Raw genomic sequence first — 18,818 nt, 5'->3', positions numbered from 1 at the left:
AAGGAATTTGTATCTGGAATACATAAAGACTACTTTTACAACTCAATAATACTCACAACAGACCACATACTGGGTGAAATAATTTACATGGAATATATAGAATTGGTATAGAGATAGAGACCGAAAGATTAGTAGTTTCCTTGGGATGGGAGATGGTAAGACCTGGTTTGTGGTGGTGGTTGAGGTGTAAACCATTTCTTTTTTGGGGGGTATGGATGTGTCCTAAAATTGACTGTGGTGGTGATACACAATTATGAATATAGTGAAAGTGAATTGTAGACTTTTATGTATGAACTTTATAGTCTGTGTGGTAAAACTGTTAATTTTGCATGGTGACAGAGGCTCACACCTGTAATCTTAGCTACTTAGGAAGCTGAAAGCCGAGGATCCTGGTTTTAATCATCATGGACAGAAGAGTCTCTTGGACTTTCCTGCTCAGGCTGGTTTTGAACCATAATCCTCAGAGAGCCTCAGATCTCCTAGTAACTAGGATTTTAGGTGTGAGCCACTGGCACCCAGCTAATTTTAAGCAAAATCAATTTCTGAAAGGAAACAATGATAAATACCTTTTAAATTTCATTCATGAAATACTGTGGCACAATAATGTATTCAAATCCTCTAAACTGCAAATATACCAAGTGAATATTGTTGTTGTTGTTGCCAGTTCTGGGTCTTAAACTCAGGGCTTGGGCATTGTCCCTGACTCTCCTTGTGCTCAAGGCTAATGCTCTACCTCTTGAGCCACAGCACCACTTCTGGCTTTTTTGGATAGTTTATTGGAGATAAGAGTCTCACAAACATTCTTGCCTGTGATGTGCAGCATAAAAATGTCAGAGATAGACAGAAACAATCAAGGGGAAGAGCCCTGGTACCCTGGCCTGGAGGGGCAGGCAAGAGGACTTGGGGGTGACTTGGTTTATAAAATCAGAAAGTAGCTATGACATCACAATGACAAATACAAGTACAAAACAAATGTGAAACTCAGTGACCATCTCACCATTACTTTGCAGTGAAATCAGCTGCACTCAAATAGAGAGACTGATTCATTTTTGGCTAATTTGGAAATTCTAGTCTCAAATAAACAAAGTCTTCTTTTATTTCCTCTTGCTCCTCCCTATATTTATGCAGTAGAATGCTGTACACATCAGAGGAGCTGAAAATTATCCTTTCTTTCAACACCTTATTTTATGGAAGCATAAATTTGTGAACAGTCTCACTTCTTTGAGATGGATTGGTGCTAAAAAAAATGCTCACCATTTCCAAAGGAAGAAAGATTCTACTTGATTATAAGAAAGCAGATGAGACTGGCAATTTAATTTTCTTGAATATTGATTGTAATAAGACAATGTAATGCTGAAATGGAGAGAAACAACTCAGAGAAGAGCCATTTCTCCTTACACAATGTGCAACTTAAAATGTGCTTACAACTTAAAAGAAAAAGGGAGACAGAAGAAAAAAGAAAAAAGGAGAGAGGGAAATGGGGGAAAGGAAGGATGGGTGGAAGAAAGAAAGCGAATGGAGGAAAGGGACAGAGGGAGTGAGGAAGAGAGGGAAGGAAGGAAGGAAGGAAGGAATCTAATCCTCACTACCTAGTTGCCTTGGAGTTTGAAAAAGAACTACGAAATTTTCACGACCCCAGCCTTAGTTCACTGTACAAGATTACAAAAACAAGGCTGTGAGTTTCCATGCCCAGGGTAGCCAAGGGGGCAGTGTTGTGTCTTACCCTGTGATTTCTGAGCAGGCTGAGAAGCACACCCATGGCTTGGTAACCATCTATGAGACTCACCAGGTACCTTTTGGCCCTGCATGTCTGTATTTTGGCAGCTTCTGTGGTGGGCTTTGCACATCGTTATGGTACCTGTCTGTCTCTAGGTCAGGTGCCTCAACTGACATTCTATTACATTTGATATGCAGTATTTCTATACTCTAAAAATTTCAAGCATCTTATACTTAAAAAGAAGCAAGAAACAGGAATAAACATTTTTAAGGTCCCCTGAGAAAGCCACCTTAGTTACAGAATATACTCCGCCCCTTCCCCCCTTCAAACTAGAAGCTGAAATGACATTGGGCATATTAAAATTCAAGATATTTGGTTAAAAAGGTCTACAGTAATTCTCTGGAACTCATGAATTATTAATTACAAGATGAAATGCCAGCTTCTACACAAAGAGTTGAGTTATAACCCAACTATACATAATGATGAAATACATAAGAAACACATAAAATATTTCATGCAAACAAAGCAGTGTTATTCTGATGGATGAAAAACTCTGGATGCATATGCAAAATTATGGATCAGAACTCAGGCAGGAAATACTGTTGGGACAGAGGGGTGTATTTAAAAGACCATAGTAATAATGTGCCAAGACATATCTCACTACTGAATTAGTATAATAAATAATCATTAGTCTAAATTGTCTAATTTCCTTAGGCAAAAGTCTAACAAATAGTATCAAAATGAAGACAAAGACGAAATAGTGAGGATGGTGACAAATACTTCATCTTATCCCAAACATAGAGTTGCTGAGGGTTACGTGGTAGATACAAGTGGCTCACAGCTCTTCCAAAAGTAAGGCTTTTCCTTTTCCTTTTCCTTTTCCCTTCCATTCCCTTTTCTTTCCTTCATTGCCTTTCCCTTTCCTCCCCTGCCCTTCACTCTTTTTCCTTCTTTCTTTCCTTTCTTCCTTTCCTCTTCTCCTTTTCCATAAACTCCATGAAAAGTAACTCCATGAAAACTATCAAGACGGGAATTAACACAATGGAACTGCACAGAAAATGAGTCCAATATTCCTCTTTCCAGAACAGTCATACAAGATGATAAAGGATGATGAGAGAAATCTAGGAGCTATCAGATGGTATTAAGCCAAGCAACAAAGCTAAAGACAGATAGCTAAGTATCATCATATAGACTTTCGACACCCAAGGGGCTAGCCACGAAGGACAAGCAAGCACTGAAGACTGGAACAAGAAAGAGCAGCCATGCTACATGAGGAAAACAGAAAGGACAGGTGCCTTCAAGCAAAGGTCTACAGCAACAGCCACTGGAAGGAACTTTAAATGTCAACTATTTCATCCAAATTCATTTAAAGTTTGGAATATATTTCCCTTTATCACAATGGATTAAACATGCTTAAATCAGTTTACATGATTGCCATAATATCATAACCTACTTAACATGATCTCTCTATAATCTTTCTAATAAGAGTTCAAGTCTAATGGGGAATATAGTATTAAAATTTGGCAGGTTTTCATAGATAGATCTTAATATGATTGTATATAGGGAAAACGCAAGCTAATTATGAAAATTCTGGACCCTGACTAAGTTGCTTTTTAATTAAATGCATGTCCCCAGTGATGAAGAAGATAAGGCTAAAAGCTTTATCATAACTGATTGTTCAGAAATAACAAAGATGACATGGGTTAGCTATATGGTACAAGCTAATTTCAATCTCGTTCTGCATAAATAGCCAATCAATCTTGTGTGACAGATCTCCCGAGGAAGAAAAATGCTTAGAGTAAGGAACTGCTCTCTGGAAATATTCTGTAAAGCACCAAAGTTACCTGCCATCTGCAGAAGTTACATTACCAGTAACACAACCTTTCTATTTTATTTTATTTTTATTGTTGGGATAATGTATAGAGGGGTTATGGTTACATTCGCCAGGTAGTAGGTACATTACTTCTCACACACTGATACACCTTCTTACGTTTTTGTCCCCATTTCCCTCCCTACCCCTCCCAATCATCTTGTTTCCCCCCCTTACCTTCCCTATTTCAAATATATGTAGATACAATATACCAAGTAACAAAGTCAGATATGGTAACAATATGAGATTAACCAAAGGAGGAAAGAAATAACATAGTACATTAAGAACAACAACCACAAAGATAAACCTCTTGTTTCCATATCCTAGAGTTCATTTTGTTTAGTCTCATCCTATATGACCACATGTGCACAGCATGTGAGCTATTGTGATCTTCTCCTAGGAGAGGTCTAGGTGTGTACTAATTATTACAAATGAGGGAAACCATTGAGCTTACGTTCCTTTGGGTCTGTCTTACTTCACTTTGGCCCATCTTTTAATAGGATGTTGTTTCTTTGAAGATATGTTTTGGAGAGATTCAATTTTTTTTAGCTGCAGATATAGTTTAGATATGAGGCCTTGTCTGTTGTATGGTTAGTGAAGATCTTCTCCCACTCTGTGGGCTTTCTATTTAACTTGCTAGCTATGTTCTTTGCCATACAGAAGCTCTGCAGTTTAATGCAGTTCTATTTGTCCAAACTTTCTTTAATTTGTTGTGTTTCTGGGTCTTTACCAAGAAAGTTTCAACTTGTGCCAAGGAAACCTAGTATATCTCCTATTCCTTCTTGTAAAGTTTTCAGGGCATCTGCTTTTACCTCATGGTCTTTGATCCATTTGGAATTAATCCTGGTGCAGGGTGACATAGAAGGACCCAACTTTAGTTTTCTTTAGGTGCTTAACTAATTCTGCCAGCTCTATTTGTTGAAGAGGCTGTTTTTCTTCTATCCTATTTTTTTTTTGGCTCCCTTATCAAAGATTAGGTAGCCGTAGTCTGTGGGTTGATTTCTAGGTCTTCAGTTCTATTCCTCTGGTCCTCAGGCCTGTTCTTGTGCCAGTACCAAGTTGTTTTGGTTATTATAGCTCTGTAATAGAGTCAAAGTTTGGTATTGATATTCCTACAGAGCTGTTCTTTCTGCTAAGGATTGTTTTTGGTATATGGGGTCTTTTATTATTCCATATGAAATTTTGGATTGCTTCTTCTATTTCCTTAAAGAATGAACTTGGGATATTGATGGGTATTGCATTGAATTTATAGATAGCCCTTCGCAGGATTGCCATTTTCACGATGTTAATTCTTCTAATCCAGGAGCATGGGAGGTTTTTCTACTTCCTCAGTTCTGCTTTAATTTCCTTTTTCAGGTTTTTAAAGTTTTCATCATAAAGGTCCTTTACATTCTTAGTTAATTTTAAATACTTTATTTGGATCCCATTTATGCTTGCTTCTTGCCTTATTGCTCTGGCTAGGAATTCTAATACTATATTAAAGAGTAGTGGAGAGAGTGAGCATCCTTGTCTCGTTCCTGATTTTAGAGGGAATGGCTTTAGCTTTTCCCCATTAAGTATAGGTAGGTTTGTTATTCACAGCCTTTATTACATGGTGAGGAACGTTCCATGGATTCTTAATTTCCCCAGAGCTTTTAACATATACAGGTGTTGGATCTGTAACACGATCTTAAATATTGTTTTTTTCTTTAGAAGAATTTCAAATTTTTAAAGTGGTAAAATTGGATTACTCTTAGGGAATTCTAGAATTCAGACGTTTTCTCTTTCTATTTTTTTTTTTTTTAGCAAAACAGATGACTGGAAATGGTCAGCATTTAATTGCAAAGATTTATTTTTCATCTATCTTTTCTTTTCTGGTTATAACACATCCCAATTTTTATAGTGTAAGATTACTTTTGCCCTTCATATTCAGGATGACAATGGTCACAGATATGAAACTTATTCTTTGTGAAACAATGGTCTACTTTCCTACCAAACCAATTAAATTTTCTTTGGCTAATACTTGCAATATATCTCTTATATAATTTATATTTATTCTTTAAAATGACATGAAATCCTTAGTAAATCAATTCTCCATTCTATTACCCATTTATATTAAAAGTTACTAATATACAAACTATAATTTAAATTTACTTTCCTTAGAGACTGAGGGGAAACTCAGAGTGTACTTATTAATACTTGGCTCGTTTTATAAAGCAAGCCCTTGAGCTGAATTCATCCCATGGTTTGATTTGATAAAACTCTGGCTATAATACTTGCTCATTTTCTAATTTACGGTCTATGCTGCTTTTGCACTAGAGCTGAATAGTTATGACAGAGACCATATGGTTCACAGTCTCTCAAATATTTATTTTCTGGATTCTTCCAAAAAAATGTTTATCAACCCTCGCTTTAGAGTACTAGTTACCAATGTCAATAGCTCTGTGAATGCACACAGCTGTGGTATATCTCATACAAACTCCACTCCAACAATTAGGCTGTAACCTCCAACAATTGGTAATATTTGTGCCACTCATATTTTTAACACAGCTAATTTAACCAAGTATTAACAGAAATGACCAAAGAGTTGTGAAAGGAATTGTAGGAAAGACATAAAGTATAAACTAAAATTGCTATCAAAGAAGGTAGAGACTGAAAACATTTTAAATATCCAAAATATCCTGTCTTAGGTTCCATATGCAAGAATTTAAAACTAGAAATTATATAAATTAGTGACTTAGGTAAAGGGACAGAAATAATAACACACATTGGATGTGACTTAGGTATAGGAAGATTACTCAGAATCTACAGAAAAAGATACATCAAGTCAAACCCTGTTACCTAACATCTGTAATCCTAGCTACTCAAGAAGCTGAGATTTGAGGTTCTTGGTTCAAAGCTCTCCTCAGCAGTGAAGATTATCTCCAACCAGCCACCAAAACATCAGAAAATGGAGTTGTGGCTCAAGTGGTAGAGTACCATCCTTGAGCAAAATAGCAAAAGGGACAATGCTTGGGCCCTGAATTCAAGTCGTGGTACCAGTACTCCCTAATTCTCAAATCCCCTACCTTCTACAGAAAATGTATAGAACTTTTGTAACATCAGTGTTTATGATAGTTTATCATAGTACATTTGCTAGAAAAGTGGCAGATATTGACACAAGCAGAAGCTGGGGGACACTGGAGGTTTATATATAAAAACATCTTTATGAAGCCAGGAGCTGGAGGCTGAGATCTGAGGATCAAGGTTTGAAGCCAGCCCAGGCACAAAAGGACTGAAACTCGTCTTTCCAATTAACCTCCAGAAAAAGGGAAGTGGGGCTTGGCTCAAGGGTAGGGCGGAAGCCTTGAGTTGAAGAGCTCAGGGACAGTGCCTGGACTGAGTTCAAACTCCATGACCCACAAAAAAACAAAAACAAAACAAAACAAAAGATCTCAATGAATGTTCTGACTCTGTAATACTTTAAATCCATCAAGCCGAATTTGCTGCCTTTGTGTCACTTCTCATACAAAATGCAGTGCACTAGAGATATTGTCTTGACTTTTCCCATTTTTTCTCATTATTATTACATAGCCCAATGTAAGATGTATTTCGTTAAATAAACTCACAAAGCATAAAGGATTCCAGGTACCTTTGCATAATAACCAACCTGCTTCTTTCTCACTAAGAAGGGTCAAGTTGAATGGTTTCTAGGATCACCACTATATATGCAAATTGGATTCCTACGAAATAAGCAGGGCTTTTTAGAGTGTATATATGCACACTCATTATCTTAAAAGTGAATCAGGGAACAGAAAAATATTTTCACTGTGAGACTTTGCATTTCAATTGACAGCAAACCAGTTTCATGTCACTTCTTTCAGAATGCATGTTGAAGTTCTATATAATTTGAGAACTGTTCATATTTTAAATTTAGAGACAATCTCTTAAAAGTGTAACTTAAAAAAAAAAACATGAAAATCACTCAGCCTGTAATTTAACCATTACCTATTGAGGTCAAAGTTAATTAGACCTGGAGGTAAAAATCATCTGAATTTGAATTTACAACATATTAGTATTATAATGACAGGCTAGCTATTACTGTCATTGAGAAAGTCTCAGGATTTTTTATTGTTTTATTTTTGTTATTTTTTTTATCTAGGAAGGAAAAAAGAAAGTATTTACCTTAGGGGATATAAGGACAGGATGATATTAACTTGGAAATTTGCATACATGGGAAGAGCTCCTGAACCAATTCTGGGTAATGATGACAGACCTCGTGTTAGAGTTTCCTCTCTGCTGTCCTTTCTAAGAACTCAGGCGGCTCCTTTATGTCTCCCTACAGATTCCCAGTAGATAGCTCAATCTCACTATACCCAACAGTATAAAAACAAATCTATAACATATTGTGTAATTAAAATGACACCTATGATAAGGCCATAGAATAATTTAGTAGTATCTATTTAACAGTAACAATATCTATTTAACAGTAACTATTGGGTACAATCTATACAAAGCAGCTTATAGTGTAGCAGTAGGTGTAACCTCAATCAATTCATCTGTGCTTTCCTTAGGGTGCTTGCCATTTCTTACTGTTTATATACAGGTTTTGGCATCTCTGGGGCAAGGCTTTGTCTTGGTCATCTTAGCAGGACAGCAAGTGGATTATTTTCTGAATGAGAGAGGGTGAGAGCTGGAGAGTAATGGCAGCAAACCCTCTGTAAATGTAACAGTGAACGCATATTTGGAGAGTTCTAAATACTACTTTTACAGATGGTATCCTAGAGGAAAAAACTAGAGACTAAAAGGTGGTTTATATGCACTCTATTTTGCTTCACTGTACTTGAAACTGTAGTAAAGTAATCATTTGTGCTTTTCCTTAATATCTGTGGGCTCCACTTCAGTTTCTATAGTGTAAGGACAATATGTGGCCTTTTATGGGCTTAGCATCTCACAAAAGTAGAGAACACACGTGGGTGCACATGCATACATGCACCAGTAATTGTTTATGTATATGTACATATGTATGTGTATGTATAGAGACATGTAAAAGTTTTGGCATTGCTGCGATTCAGATTCCAGGCCTCATGAATTCTAGGGTAAGAGCTCTACCACTAAATTCCACTCCCAGCCCCAATACAAACATTTTGAATCAGTGAACAAAATCAGGATTGTGCAACTATTTACCATAGCGAAGATATGGAACCAACCAGATGCCCCTCAGTAGATGACTGGATCAACAAGATGTGGTACTTATACATAAAGGGATTCTATGCTGCCATCAGAAAGAATGACATCACCCCATTCGTATAGATTTGTAAGGAAATGGAAAGCCTTGGAAAAAAATCATATTAAGTGAAGTAAGCCAGACCCAAAGGAACATAAACTCAATGGTTTCCCTCATTTGTATTAATTAGTACACACCAAGGACTCTCCTAGCAGAGGATTACAATAGCTCAAACCTAAGATACATAAGGCCATATAGGATGAAGCTAAATGAAAGGATGTGGAAACAAGAGCTTTATATTGTGTGACTGTTGTTCTTAGTATACTATATTATTTCTCTTCTGTTGCCCTTTGGTTAATCTCATATTGCTACCGCATCTGACTTTGTAACCTGGTAATTGTATATACATATATTGGAACTAGGGAAGGTAAGGAGGGGGAAACAAAATGATTGGGAGGGTGGAGAGGGAAACAGGGACAAAAACATGAGGAGGGAAACAGGGACAAAAACTGTGTGAGAAGTAAAATACCCACTACCTGATGAATGTAACTGTAACCCTTCTATACATTACCCTGACAATAAAATAAAATTTTTAAGTAAGTGGACTTGAATTCAAGCTCCAGTGCGAGTACAAAAAACCCCAAAAAACCAAAACAAAAAAAAATAAAAAAAAAAACACCCAAACAGTTCATAAGTAAATGATGGCATTTCCAGTTAACAGCTACAATTGAAGTTAATTACAGCTATGTATGGAAACTATGAAAATGTCAAGTACTTACATCTATCAAATCGGACAGGTCATGGATATAATACTTGAACACTGAGGCATTGGTTGCTTCCAGAGTTAGGAGATATTCATTGCGGGCTTTAATTGATTTTAGCTTATTTTCTGAATATTTTGCTTGCCTCTAGGAAAAAATAAGCAAGACCATTTTAAAAATAAGCCAGAGAAACCTATAGTCATTTTTATTAATCCAAGCAATTTCACATACACAAGTGACCCTCAAAATCCATTAGGCAGAGTATATTTTCAATGTAACTTAAATAATAGAGTAAAATAACTGAGCTATGAGGAGTAATAATTAATTGGGGCTGGGGCCTATGTACAGTGAAATCTCACAGTAAATATCCAAGCTCTTATGTTAATACTGGATTTGGTCCTCTCCCCTTCCTTCCCCACCAGTAACATTCAGCTATTACTACATGATCCTCACATACCCTTGTACCAGGGGATACCAATTCATGGTAATGGATATCAGCGAGGGCACAGTGGTTTTTTGTTTATTTGTTTATTTATTTTTGCCAATGCTGAGGCTTGAATCACACATCTTAGCTGTTGTCCTTGAGCTTCTATTCCGCTCAAGGCTAGCACTCTACTACTTGAGCCACTTCAATTCCCACTCATTATTATTATTATTATTGTTATTATTATTATTATTTGGTGGTTACTTGAAGATACTCATGGATTTTCCTGGCTTTAAACCTCAGCCTCCATAATACCTAAGATTGCCGTGGTGTGCCATGGGTGTCTGATGGCACGAGTGTTTTTAGTGTTTTTTTTTTTTTTTTGGCAATCCGGGGCTTGAGATCAAGGCCTGAGCACTGTCCATGGACTTTCTCAAGGCTTTCTCTACCACTTGAACCTCACCACCACTTCTGGCTTTTTTCTATGTATGTGGTACTGAGGAATCGAACCCGGGTCTTCGTGCATGCTAGGCAAGCACTCTATCACTAGGCCAAACTCCCAGCCCTGTTTTAGTGTTTTATGTCAGAAGGGCTACTTACCTTTTCTTTCATTTTCTCAATTTTCTTTACAGAGCTTCGTCGCTGATGTCTCTCTTCTAGTCGGATATGGAAGACCGGATCCCCGGATCTTCCAATCTGCTTTTCCTCTTGTTTCTCAGCCTCCTTCAGTTTGCTCTCTGCACTCATGCTTTCTGCATGGTACATGTGGTATGTTTTCATCACCTGAGCACGAAGGATGCATATTGTTAAAAGATGTCTGCCCATGACTGAACAGACTGAATGAGGACCACTGACTGACGTGTCAAAAACATCACCTTGCACCTGTCTGGTAAAGTCAGATGATTAGTAAAATAGATGAATTATGGCATATTGCTTTTACCTAAACCAAACAACTATGCAAATTCACCTGCCAGGGAGAGGCACTTTGGGGATAGGTTTTGAGGGAAGTCTGATGCAAACGTTTCAAAGTACTTGAAAAGTTCCCTTCAGCTTAAATGTATTCCTTTTTGTGTGTGTGTGTGTGTGTGTGTGTGGATCATGGGGCTTGAACTCAGCCTGGCACTGTCCCTGAACTCTTCAGCTCAAGGTTACCACCCTACCCTGAGCCAAGCTCCACTTCCTGTGTTCTAGAGGGTAATTGGAGATAAGAGCCTCAGGTCCTTTTGTGCCTGGGCTGGCTTTGAACCTTGATCCTCAGATCTCAGCCTCTAGAGTAGCTAGGATTACAGGTGTGAACCACCGCACCCGCCGGCTCAGCTTAAAAGTATTTCTGTGAAATCTCCACTGCATTAGTAATTGGCAGAATACACCACTTATTCATGAATATGTTTTAACCCAACCAAAACTTCAAATGAATCTAGTCCTTACTGAGGGAACTTTATTGCTCAAAATCTACTGTCAAAATAGCAATGTTTTAGTTTTTTAAAATATTATTTTTGACTACAAATACTGTAGGTTTAGTTTAGAAAATATAGGATAAAAAAAGGAAATAACTAAATACTTTTGGTTTATAACCTTCTAGTCTTTCTATGAAAACACACACACACACACACACACACACACACACACAATTATACACTTCCTACTTGTGTTTGCCCTGTGTCACTGGAAATGAAAGGCAGGTATCATCACACCCAGCCATCCTGTAAAGACTCCCTAGAACCTCTTTTTTTTTAGGGGTCTGTCCTGCCTTGAGCCCAAATACCCACCTCATCTCAGCCTCCCAAGTAGTTAGAATTATAGCTTGGAACACAGTTATTTTTTTTAGCAACTCTTATAAAGTAGATGTCCTTTTTTCCCTCTTGTCAACCTTTTGACCCGTTTTCTAAGGGTGAAGCCCTGATTTTCCACTGGTTATTTTTAGGAGAGGATCTCATTTTCCACCCTGGTGTGAACCTGAGCACAATCTGTCTACCTTTTAGGCTATTTTCTCTGGGATAATAAGTAAGAGCCACCAAGCCCAGTATCACTTCCCTGAATGAAGGCTCAGGAATTGTTCCGCCTAGGATGGCAGAATAATGCCTACGAACTGCAATCCTCACAATCTCAGTCTCTCATGTCACTATACCAGCTATGGATTTGAAAGGTGTCTTGTGATTTTTTTTTCTACCCTGGCTAGCCTCAAACCGTATCCTTGTATTGTCAGACTCCTAAGTAGCTAGGCATGTAAAATGTGAACCAAAGCTGTCTGGCTACCAACACTCCTTTTTTAAGATGATGGGACCAAACTATAAAGGCGTGTGTGTTGGGGGTGGAATGTGGTCATAAAATTAAATGCATATTCTACAAAATTAAGAAAATTGAGGAAAAGGGTAAGGTCGGAAGGGAGGGAAAGGAGTGACAAAAATGGTGACAAGTGCTCAAGAATCATTGAATTTATATACTACTTTATTGAATGTTAAGTCCTTTGTACAACTACTTAACAATAAGAATAAAATTTAAAAAAACATGCAATTAGTGAAGATCCTTATTTTCATAAAATCTGATATGTTTTCTGAAAAATACAAAGCACAAGAACAAAGTGAGAGCTGAGCTGAGAAGCAGAGGCAGTCTTTCTTGAGCTAGGTGCCTTTGGAAAGTCATCTGTTTTGAGTAATTATTGAACCTGGGGGAGGTTGAGTTGTCCACGAGGAAGCAGCTGGGAAGCTAGGGAATGAAGAGGGAGTCACCCTGCAGCTGGCCAAACAGCGAGGTCAGTGAATCCTCTGCACACCTTGCATTTTTAGGCTCTACTCTGTTTATATTCCCTGCCTGAAGCAAACCCACATACACATCTCTTAGGTCCTGATGCCAGCTGCATCTTAAAGCAACTAGTGAAGAAAAAAACCCCCAGACCAAACCCCCACACAGTCATGTCCTGCCCTACTCCTGGAACTGCTTAGGCGATCTGTTTTCTTACAAACAACTCTAATCATACATGGACAAAAGGCAGCCAGAGAGCCCCGGGTATCTGAGAAATAATAACCAATCCATCCTCCTGACTCTTCTATAGTGTGGATACTAAGGGCTAATAGGAGCAGTCAATCTGCATAAACTAGGCCCACATGTGAGAGAAAGCAAACTGAGGTGAATATAATGAGCCTTGTACAGGAAGTATTCGGAGGTATTTCTTCCTAATTAGTCTGGCTTGGAAGGAAACTATTTGAGCCCTATCCTAACACTATGCCTGAAAGATAGAAATATCTTTCCATAATGGTGTTCAGCAGGAGAGCTGAGGGTTCTTTGTCTGATTCAATGGTAATTTCCAGAGAACATATCTTCATTCACGTTTCCAATTTGACTTATGACTGGCTAAGAGGTTAACAGTTGTGACGAATGAATTTTAGAAGTTAGAGAGAAAAATTGTTAAAAGCTTTTGCTGAATTCTAATTGCAGATAATGAATGCAAGTATGAATTGATTTAAAAAAAAAGCTGTTGACAGAAATCAAATGTGCTTTGTATTTAAAATAAAATGACAGCTTTCTTCCCAGAGTAGAGAGAAAAAGCTTTTATTTTTTTTAAAGGTACAATTTTAATATATACTTCAAGGAAACAACAGCTCTGACTTTAGTTAATGCAAACACAGTCTTTGCATAGCAAATGGTGTGATAGGCCATTTGCCTGGCATTTAGTTGCCTACTTTTCTATTTGAATTCTTTTCTATTACAACTTTTCTCAGTATTCTCCATTCAATGCACATGATTTACCTTTCCTCATCTGCAGGAAAAATACAGTCATGGAGAAAGTGACCTACAACATAATTTCCTCATGGTACTAGAGGATCTTGTATAATCTTCACATCAAAGCTGTTGGGTTTATACTTTACCTTATCGAAAGGCCCATATTGTATATAAGACACTTCTTTAGTATTTTAAATGAAAACAATTAAAACATTTATAGTAACAATATTTAACTGTTAAAAATCATTATGAATCTGAAAAGCGTATGTGTTAGAGAAAATGAGTGGATTAAAGCTATAACTACTTATTTCTAATTTCTGTCTTAGAAGTTAGAAGACACACACTACTGCAGGGATGATTATCTAACACCTCTGCTCACCCTACAAGGGCCTTGAGAATGACAAATTGTGTGTCTGTCCATAATTGTTTCACTTCTTTACTAAGTGTATAATTCTATATGTGTATATCTATCTATGCAATTGTATACATTACCAACACAGGTAGGTATACATCTTTGCCTGTGTATTAATTTAGCAAGTATTACTTAATACTTACAATGTGATAGACTGTAGGAATAACTTGTCAATTTTTGTTTTTTCAGTATCAGAGATTGAACTCAGGACCCTAAACTTGCTAGGCAGATATTCTACCACATAAGCAAAACCTCCTACCCCTTTTCTGCCTAGATTACTTCAGAGGTAACATATCACTTTATGCCCAGGCTGGACTGGGCTGTGATCTTCCTACTTGTGTTTTCCCTGTGTCACTGGAAATGAAAGGCAGGTACCATCACACCCAGCCATCCTGTAAAGACTCTCTAGAACCTCTTTTTTTAGGGGTCGTCCTGTTTGAGCCCCAATACCCACCTCATCTCAGCCTCCCAAGTAGTTAGAATTATAGCTTGGAACACAGTACCCAGTTGGTTTTTTTTAAAGCAACTCTTATAAAGTAGATGTAGAAAATTCAAGGAAGGCTGTCTAGATGCTCCTTTGTCCATGATATACAGAGTTTAACAAGAGAGAGCATGGTGGCTTTCTCTCTCCTTATTACTGTATCAGCCAAGGAAGATGAACTCAAATCCCAGAAGGCACTGAAGTCAAACCCCTCACTCACAGCTCTGACTCAGGCCATTATCTAGTCTTCAGAATCATTTATCTCTCTTAAAAATTCTTTATCCTTCTCTATAATTGTCCCTCCCCCCAATAACGCCCCCCCCAGCCTACTTTCCCTTATGAACAGGTATTTGGTCCCACTTGGAGTTTGTGTGATTCCTTCTTGCATAGTAATAAGCTTGTATGCATCCTTTCCCGTTAAGTAGTCTATTGCCATTTGAAATCAATTATTAAACTTCAGGGAGATGGGAAGAAAGGCTTTTTTTTTTGCTTCCATATAATTTAACCAGTAACTCAATTTCCCCCAAATCACAATACTGCTCACTGTGCAAGGCAGTTGTTAGGAATCTAAAGAACACAGAAGAGGTTGACCTCGATTAATTGAACATAGTAAATGCCAATTGCTGGTATTTGACGAAAATATCAAAAGATAATTCGTTTTACTACTAGGTAATGAGTTTTCTCTAATGGGAAGGATTATCATTTCTGATGAGATAGAGTGAAAGAATGAGCAATAGTTCTGTTTATGAATATGTTATGAATTTTAGTGATTTCAGTTTTTAGAACGAGCAAGGAAGGTCAAATGTACTAAGAATAAGAGGTTTTAACAGTTTATCATGGAGAAGTTTAAAGGTACATGGTGGCTCCATTAAAGTGAAATCAACATGACAGTTGAAATTTATTATCAAATTATATCTACAGTTCCTACAAATGCTTTGAACTAAAGCATTGTCCGGTATTCTGGAGCCTGCTGGGCTAGGGAGTGACTGCCAAGCAAATGACAGAGCTGTTGGGGGGGAGGAGGGAGGAGAGACAGAGAATAAAGGAAACAAAGGGAAAGGTAGACAGCATGGGCAAAGGGAGAAAATAAAAGCTAATAGGAAAATTAAAATGTCATGAAAACAATGACATTCTGTCCAGTGTAGTTTTAAGAATTTTCTCTCAGGAGAAATGATATGGAGTAGCAATTTTAGTGGGAAGTACTTCCACCTATGAAACAACAGCTCTGTGTTTGGTGCTAGCTAGGCTGGAAAAGAGCTGTGTGACCTCAGCCTTTCTCTGACCCTCAGTGGGGTGTTGTCTAGCAGAGAGGACGTGACAAAATAGTTCTCCCTCCTTGCCAGACTAAAATTCAGCAGAGCACCTACTCAAATGACACATTCAGAGCCTTTGGAAAGAATGGACTTGAAGTACAGAATCTACAAAACTTAACGGGAGCAGAAGTTTCTTTCAAGAGAATTTTAATACATCCTCAGAGAGAAAGAGGTGGGGGGAGAGACACAGCTAGAAAGAGAGAGAGAGACAGAGAGAGACACACAGAGAGAGAGAGAGACAGAGAGAGAGAGAGAGAGAGAGAGAGAGAGAGACAGACAGACAGACAGACAGACAGAGAGACAGAGACAGACAGAGAGAGACAGAGACAGACAGAGAGAGACAGAGAAAGACAGAGACAGAGACAGAGACAGAGAGAGAAAGAGAGAGAACATTCAATAAAGCTCAAGGAAAATAGAGCTTGATGAAAGTTAGAGGTAACATCTCTAGACTTCTTGCAAGCCAAGACATTGCTGCTCAGCTTTATGAGAGAAGATATATTGCATAGTTCTAGCCTTGGAAAACATAAAAACAACAAACAAACAAGGTTTGGTTCCAACTGAATGCTTACTGTTCCTCAACCATCCACTATAAAGTGGAAACAATCCCTAACAGAACTAGTGTAATTCAAGGGCGGTCTACTTATGAAAATAGCGTTTCCATTGCTTGTGTTTTCTGCTGGAGGCAGACTGCTTTCTTCCCCATCCTCAGGGCTTTGTGCTCTTGTCTTAGCTATTTGAGGAGTGAGGTCAGGTTTGCCTGAGCTCGGCTGGCTCACAGTCATTTTACAAAGGACATGGGTAGCCCACATGATCTCTTAGGCTTTTCTCAACCCTAAAATCTTATGAAGTTCAGGTTTTCAGATACTAATCTGAGTGAGAGCAACTAAATAGAGTAGGAAAGAAAGCAATATACTTCTCGGTGGCTAAAGCGGTTGACTTTTCTCGGTGTCAGTGTAAATGGCAAACATGTTTTAACCTAAAAAAAAAAACAAAACCTCATCATGGAAGTTGAGGTGTGGCTCAAGGGGTAGAGCACCAGCCTTGAGCAAAAAAGCCAAGCTAAATAATTGGAGGGCCTGAGTTAGAGCCCTAGTACAGGTGCCCAAATCAAGCAAACAAACAACAAAGCCCCAGTAAAACGAATGAATTATACTGATAATTTCCTTCTGCTTCTGTGGACTTGAGACAGATGATGCTGGACATGGAAGAGTCTCCTGGAATTCTCCAGAGATTTTCATCTACTCTGCCTCACAGGAGACAACCAGAAATAAACTATGCCTCTTGTCATCTGGCTGGCTGGCTCACTGCTATATTGATGAACTTGATTCAAGGGTATCTATCACTGCAGAAACTTTAATTAGCTCCCCAACTGATTATTGATCAACCATCAAGAGCTTATTAGGGAGGAAAACCCAGAAGTCCTTGGCAGGTATGAGACTGACACACAGATATGGAATGTGCTTCTATTTTCAATGGCTACACTGAAGCTAAACTAGGACATTGACATTTTGAAAATGCTAAACTGAACAATATTTTTAAGCATTAATATAAATTACAATTAGCTTCGTAAGATATCATATCACTCATAAAAATAAATGAAAACAATTCATGTAGCCTAAAGAGGATGATTTTTATTTTACCTCATTAAAAAGAAAATGTTTCTATTTGTAAAGGAGTAAGAATTGTATTTACTAATCAGTCTGAGCTTGCTCGATTTCCAGCAGTTACTAGAGGCAGTTTCTAATTTTAGATTTTGAGTCATGGACAAGACTGCTGGTTTCTTTTTATCACTAAGAAACCTCTGACAAACATTCACACTCAGCAAAAATATCTACAGTCCTCTGTTCAACACATAAGTCTTACCTTCTTTGTCTTCAGAATATTACTAGAAATCTAATTACGTTTTATTCTTTACTGAGTATGCTAGTTCATTAGATCATAAGATAATTTTTCATAACCATAACCAGCAATTTAATGTTAACACCACAATATATACCTCCTTTTCATTATCAAAGAATCTAACATAGAGTATCATCTTTCCTTTGTTTGCCAAAGATTATTGTGCTTTCATTGTTTAGAAAATAGAGAGGCGAGGGCAGGGATTGCAGAAAGCTGAGCTCAAAACCAGGCACTGGTGGCTCACACCTGTAATCCTAGCTACTCGGGAGGCTGAGATCTTAAGATCCTGGTTCAAAGCCAGCTGAGGAGACAATTCAGAGAGACTCGTTTTTAAAAAAAAATTATTTGTAATTTTACTCTTATGCAAAAGGACCATTAAAACTGAATCTAAATAGGATGACAAATCAGAGACTCCTCTCTCCAACTAGCCAGGAAAAAGATGGAAGTGGAGGTTTGGCTCAAGTGACAGAGTGACAGTCTCAAGCAAAAAAGCTCAGCAAGAGTCTGAGACCTCAAGTTCAAGACTTAGTACTAGTGTTAACACAGGTGTGTGCGTGTGTACGCATGTGCGCGCGCATGCGCACACACACACACACACACACACACACACAATTACTAAATTCAGTACTCCACTTTGTTTTTTAAATTACTGATTGGCTAACACTTTGAAAATAGCAAAGGACTTTGAGCTCTCTACCTAAGCAATGTAGTTTACCAGACTCCTCTATTTGGTATGCTCTTACCACCAGCCTATATCATGAAACACAGGCCCCTGCTTCAGGAAGCCTCTGGAGTACAGGCCTCTATCTGGCCCAGCATTCAGCCCTGTAGCTCACCGATTTGGCTCACTGATGACAGGCCTGGGTGCTGTTCCTGGATGATACTGCCTCCTTTTCAGCCCCCCTCCCATCAACCATTTGGTGTAACTGACCTGGGTCCAAGAGAGTTAATCCTATAACCATTTTAGAACAGACATCAGAATACTTTCAGAATTTGCCATTTTACTGACTTAGACACAGAGCACAAATTCAGATAT

The 18,818-nt window shown here is 38.0% G+C and overlaps 1 protein-coding gene across 2 annotated transcripts in view; it reads right to left on the bottom strand.

Moving 5' to 3' along the window:
• Positions 1-18,818, bottom strand: part of Srgap1 (SLIT-ROBO Rho GTPase activating protein 1) — a 229,074-nt gene that overhangs the window by 63,805 nt on the left and 146,451 nt on the right. For both annotated transcript variants that reach the window (XM_090327941.1, XM_090327937.1), the window contains exons 5-6: positions 10,558-10,740; positions 9,552-9,680 (exon numbers count right to left, since the gene is read on the bottom strand). In XM_090327941.1, the coding sequence (XP_090184067.1) occupies positions 9,552-9,680; positions 10,558-10,740 (312 nt within the window). The remainder of the gene's footprint in view (positions 1-9,551; positions 9,681-10,557; positions 10,741-18,818) is intronic.

This window comes from Megascapheus bottae, chromosome 2, assembly GCF_031878675.1.
Source record: "Megascapheus bottae isolate mThoBot1 chromosome 2, mThoBot2.hap1, whole genome shotgun sequence".
NCBI lineage: Eukaryota > Metazoa > Chordata > Mammalia > Rodentia > Geomyidae > Megascapheus > Megascapheus bottae.
This window is presented reverse-complemented; position numbering and strand designations above follow the sequence as displayed.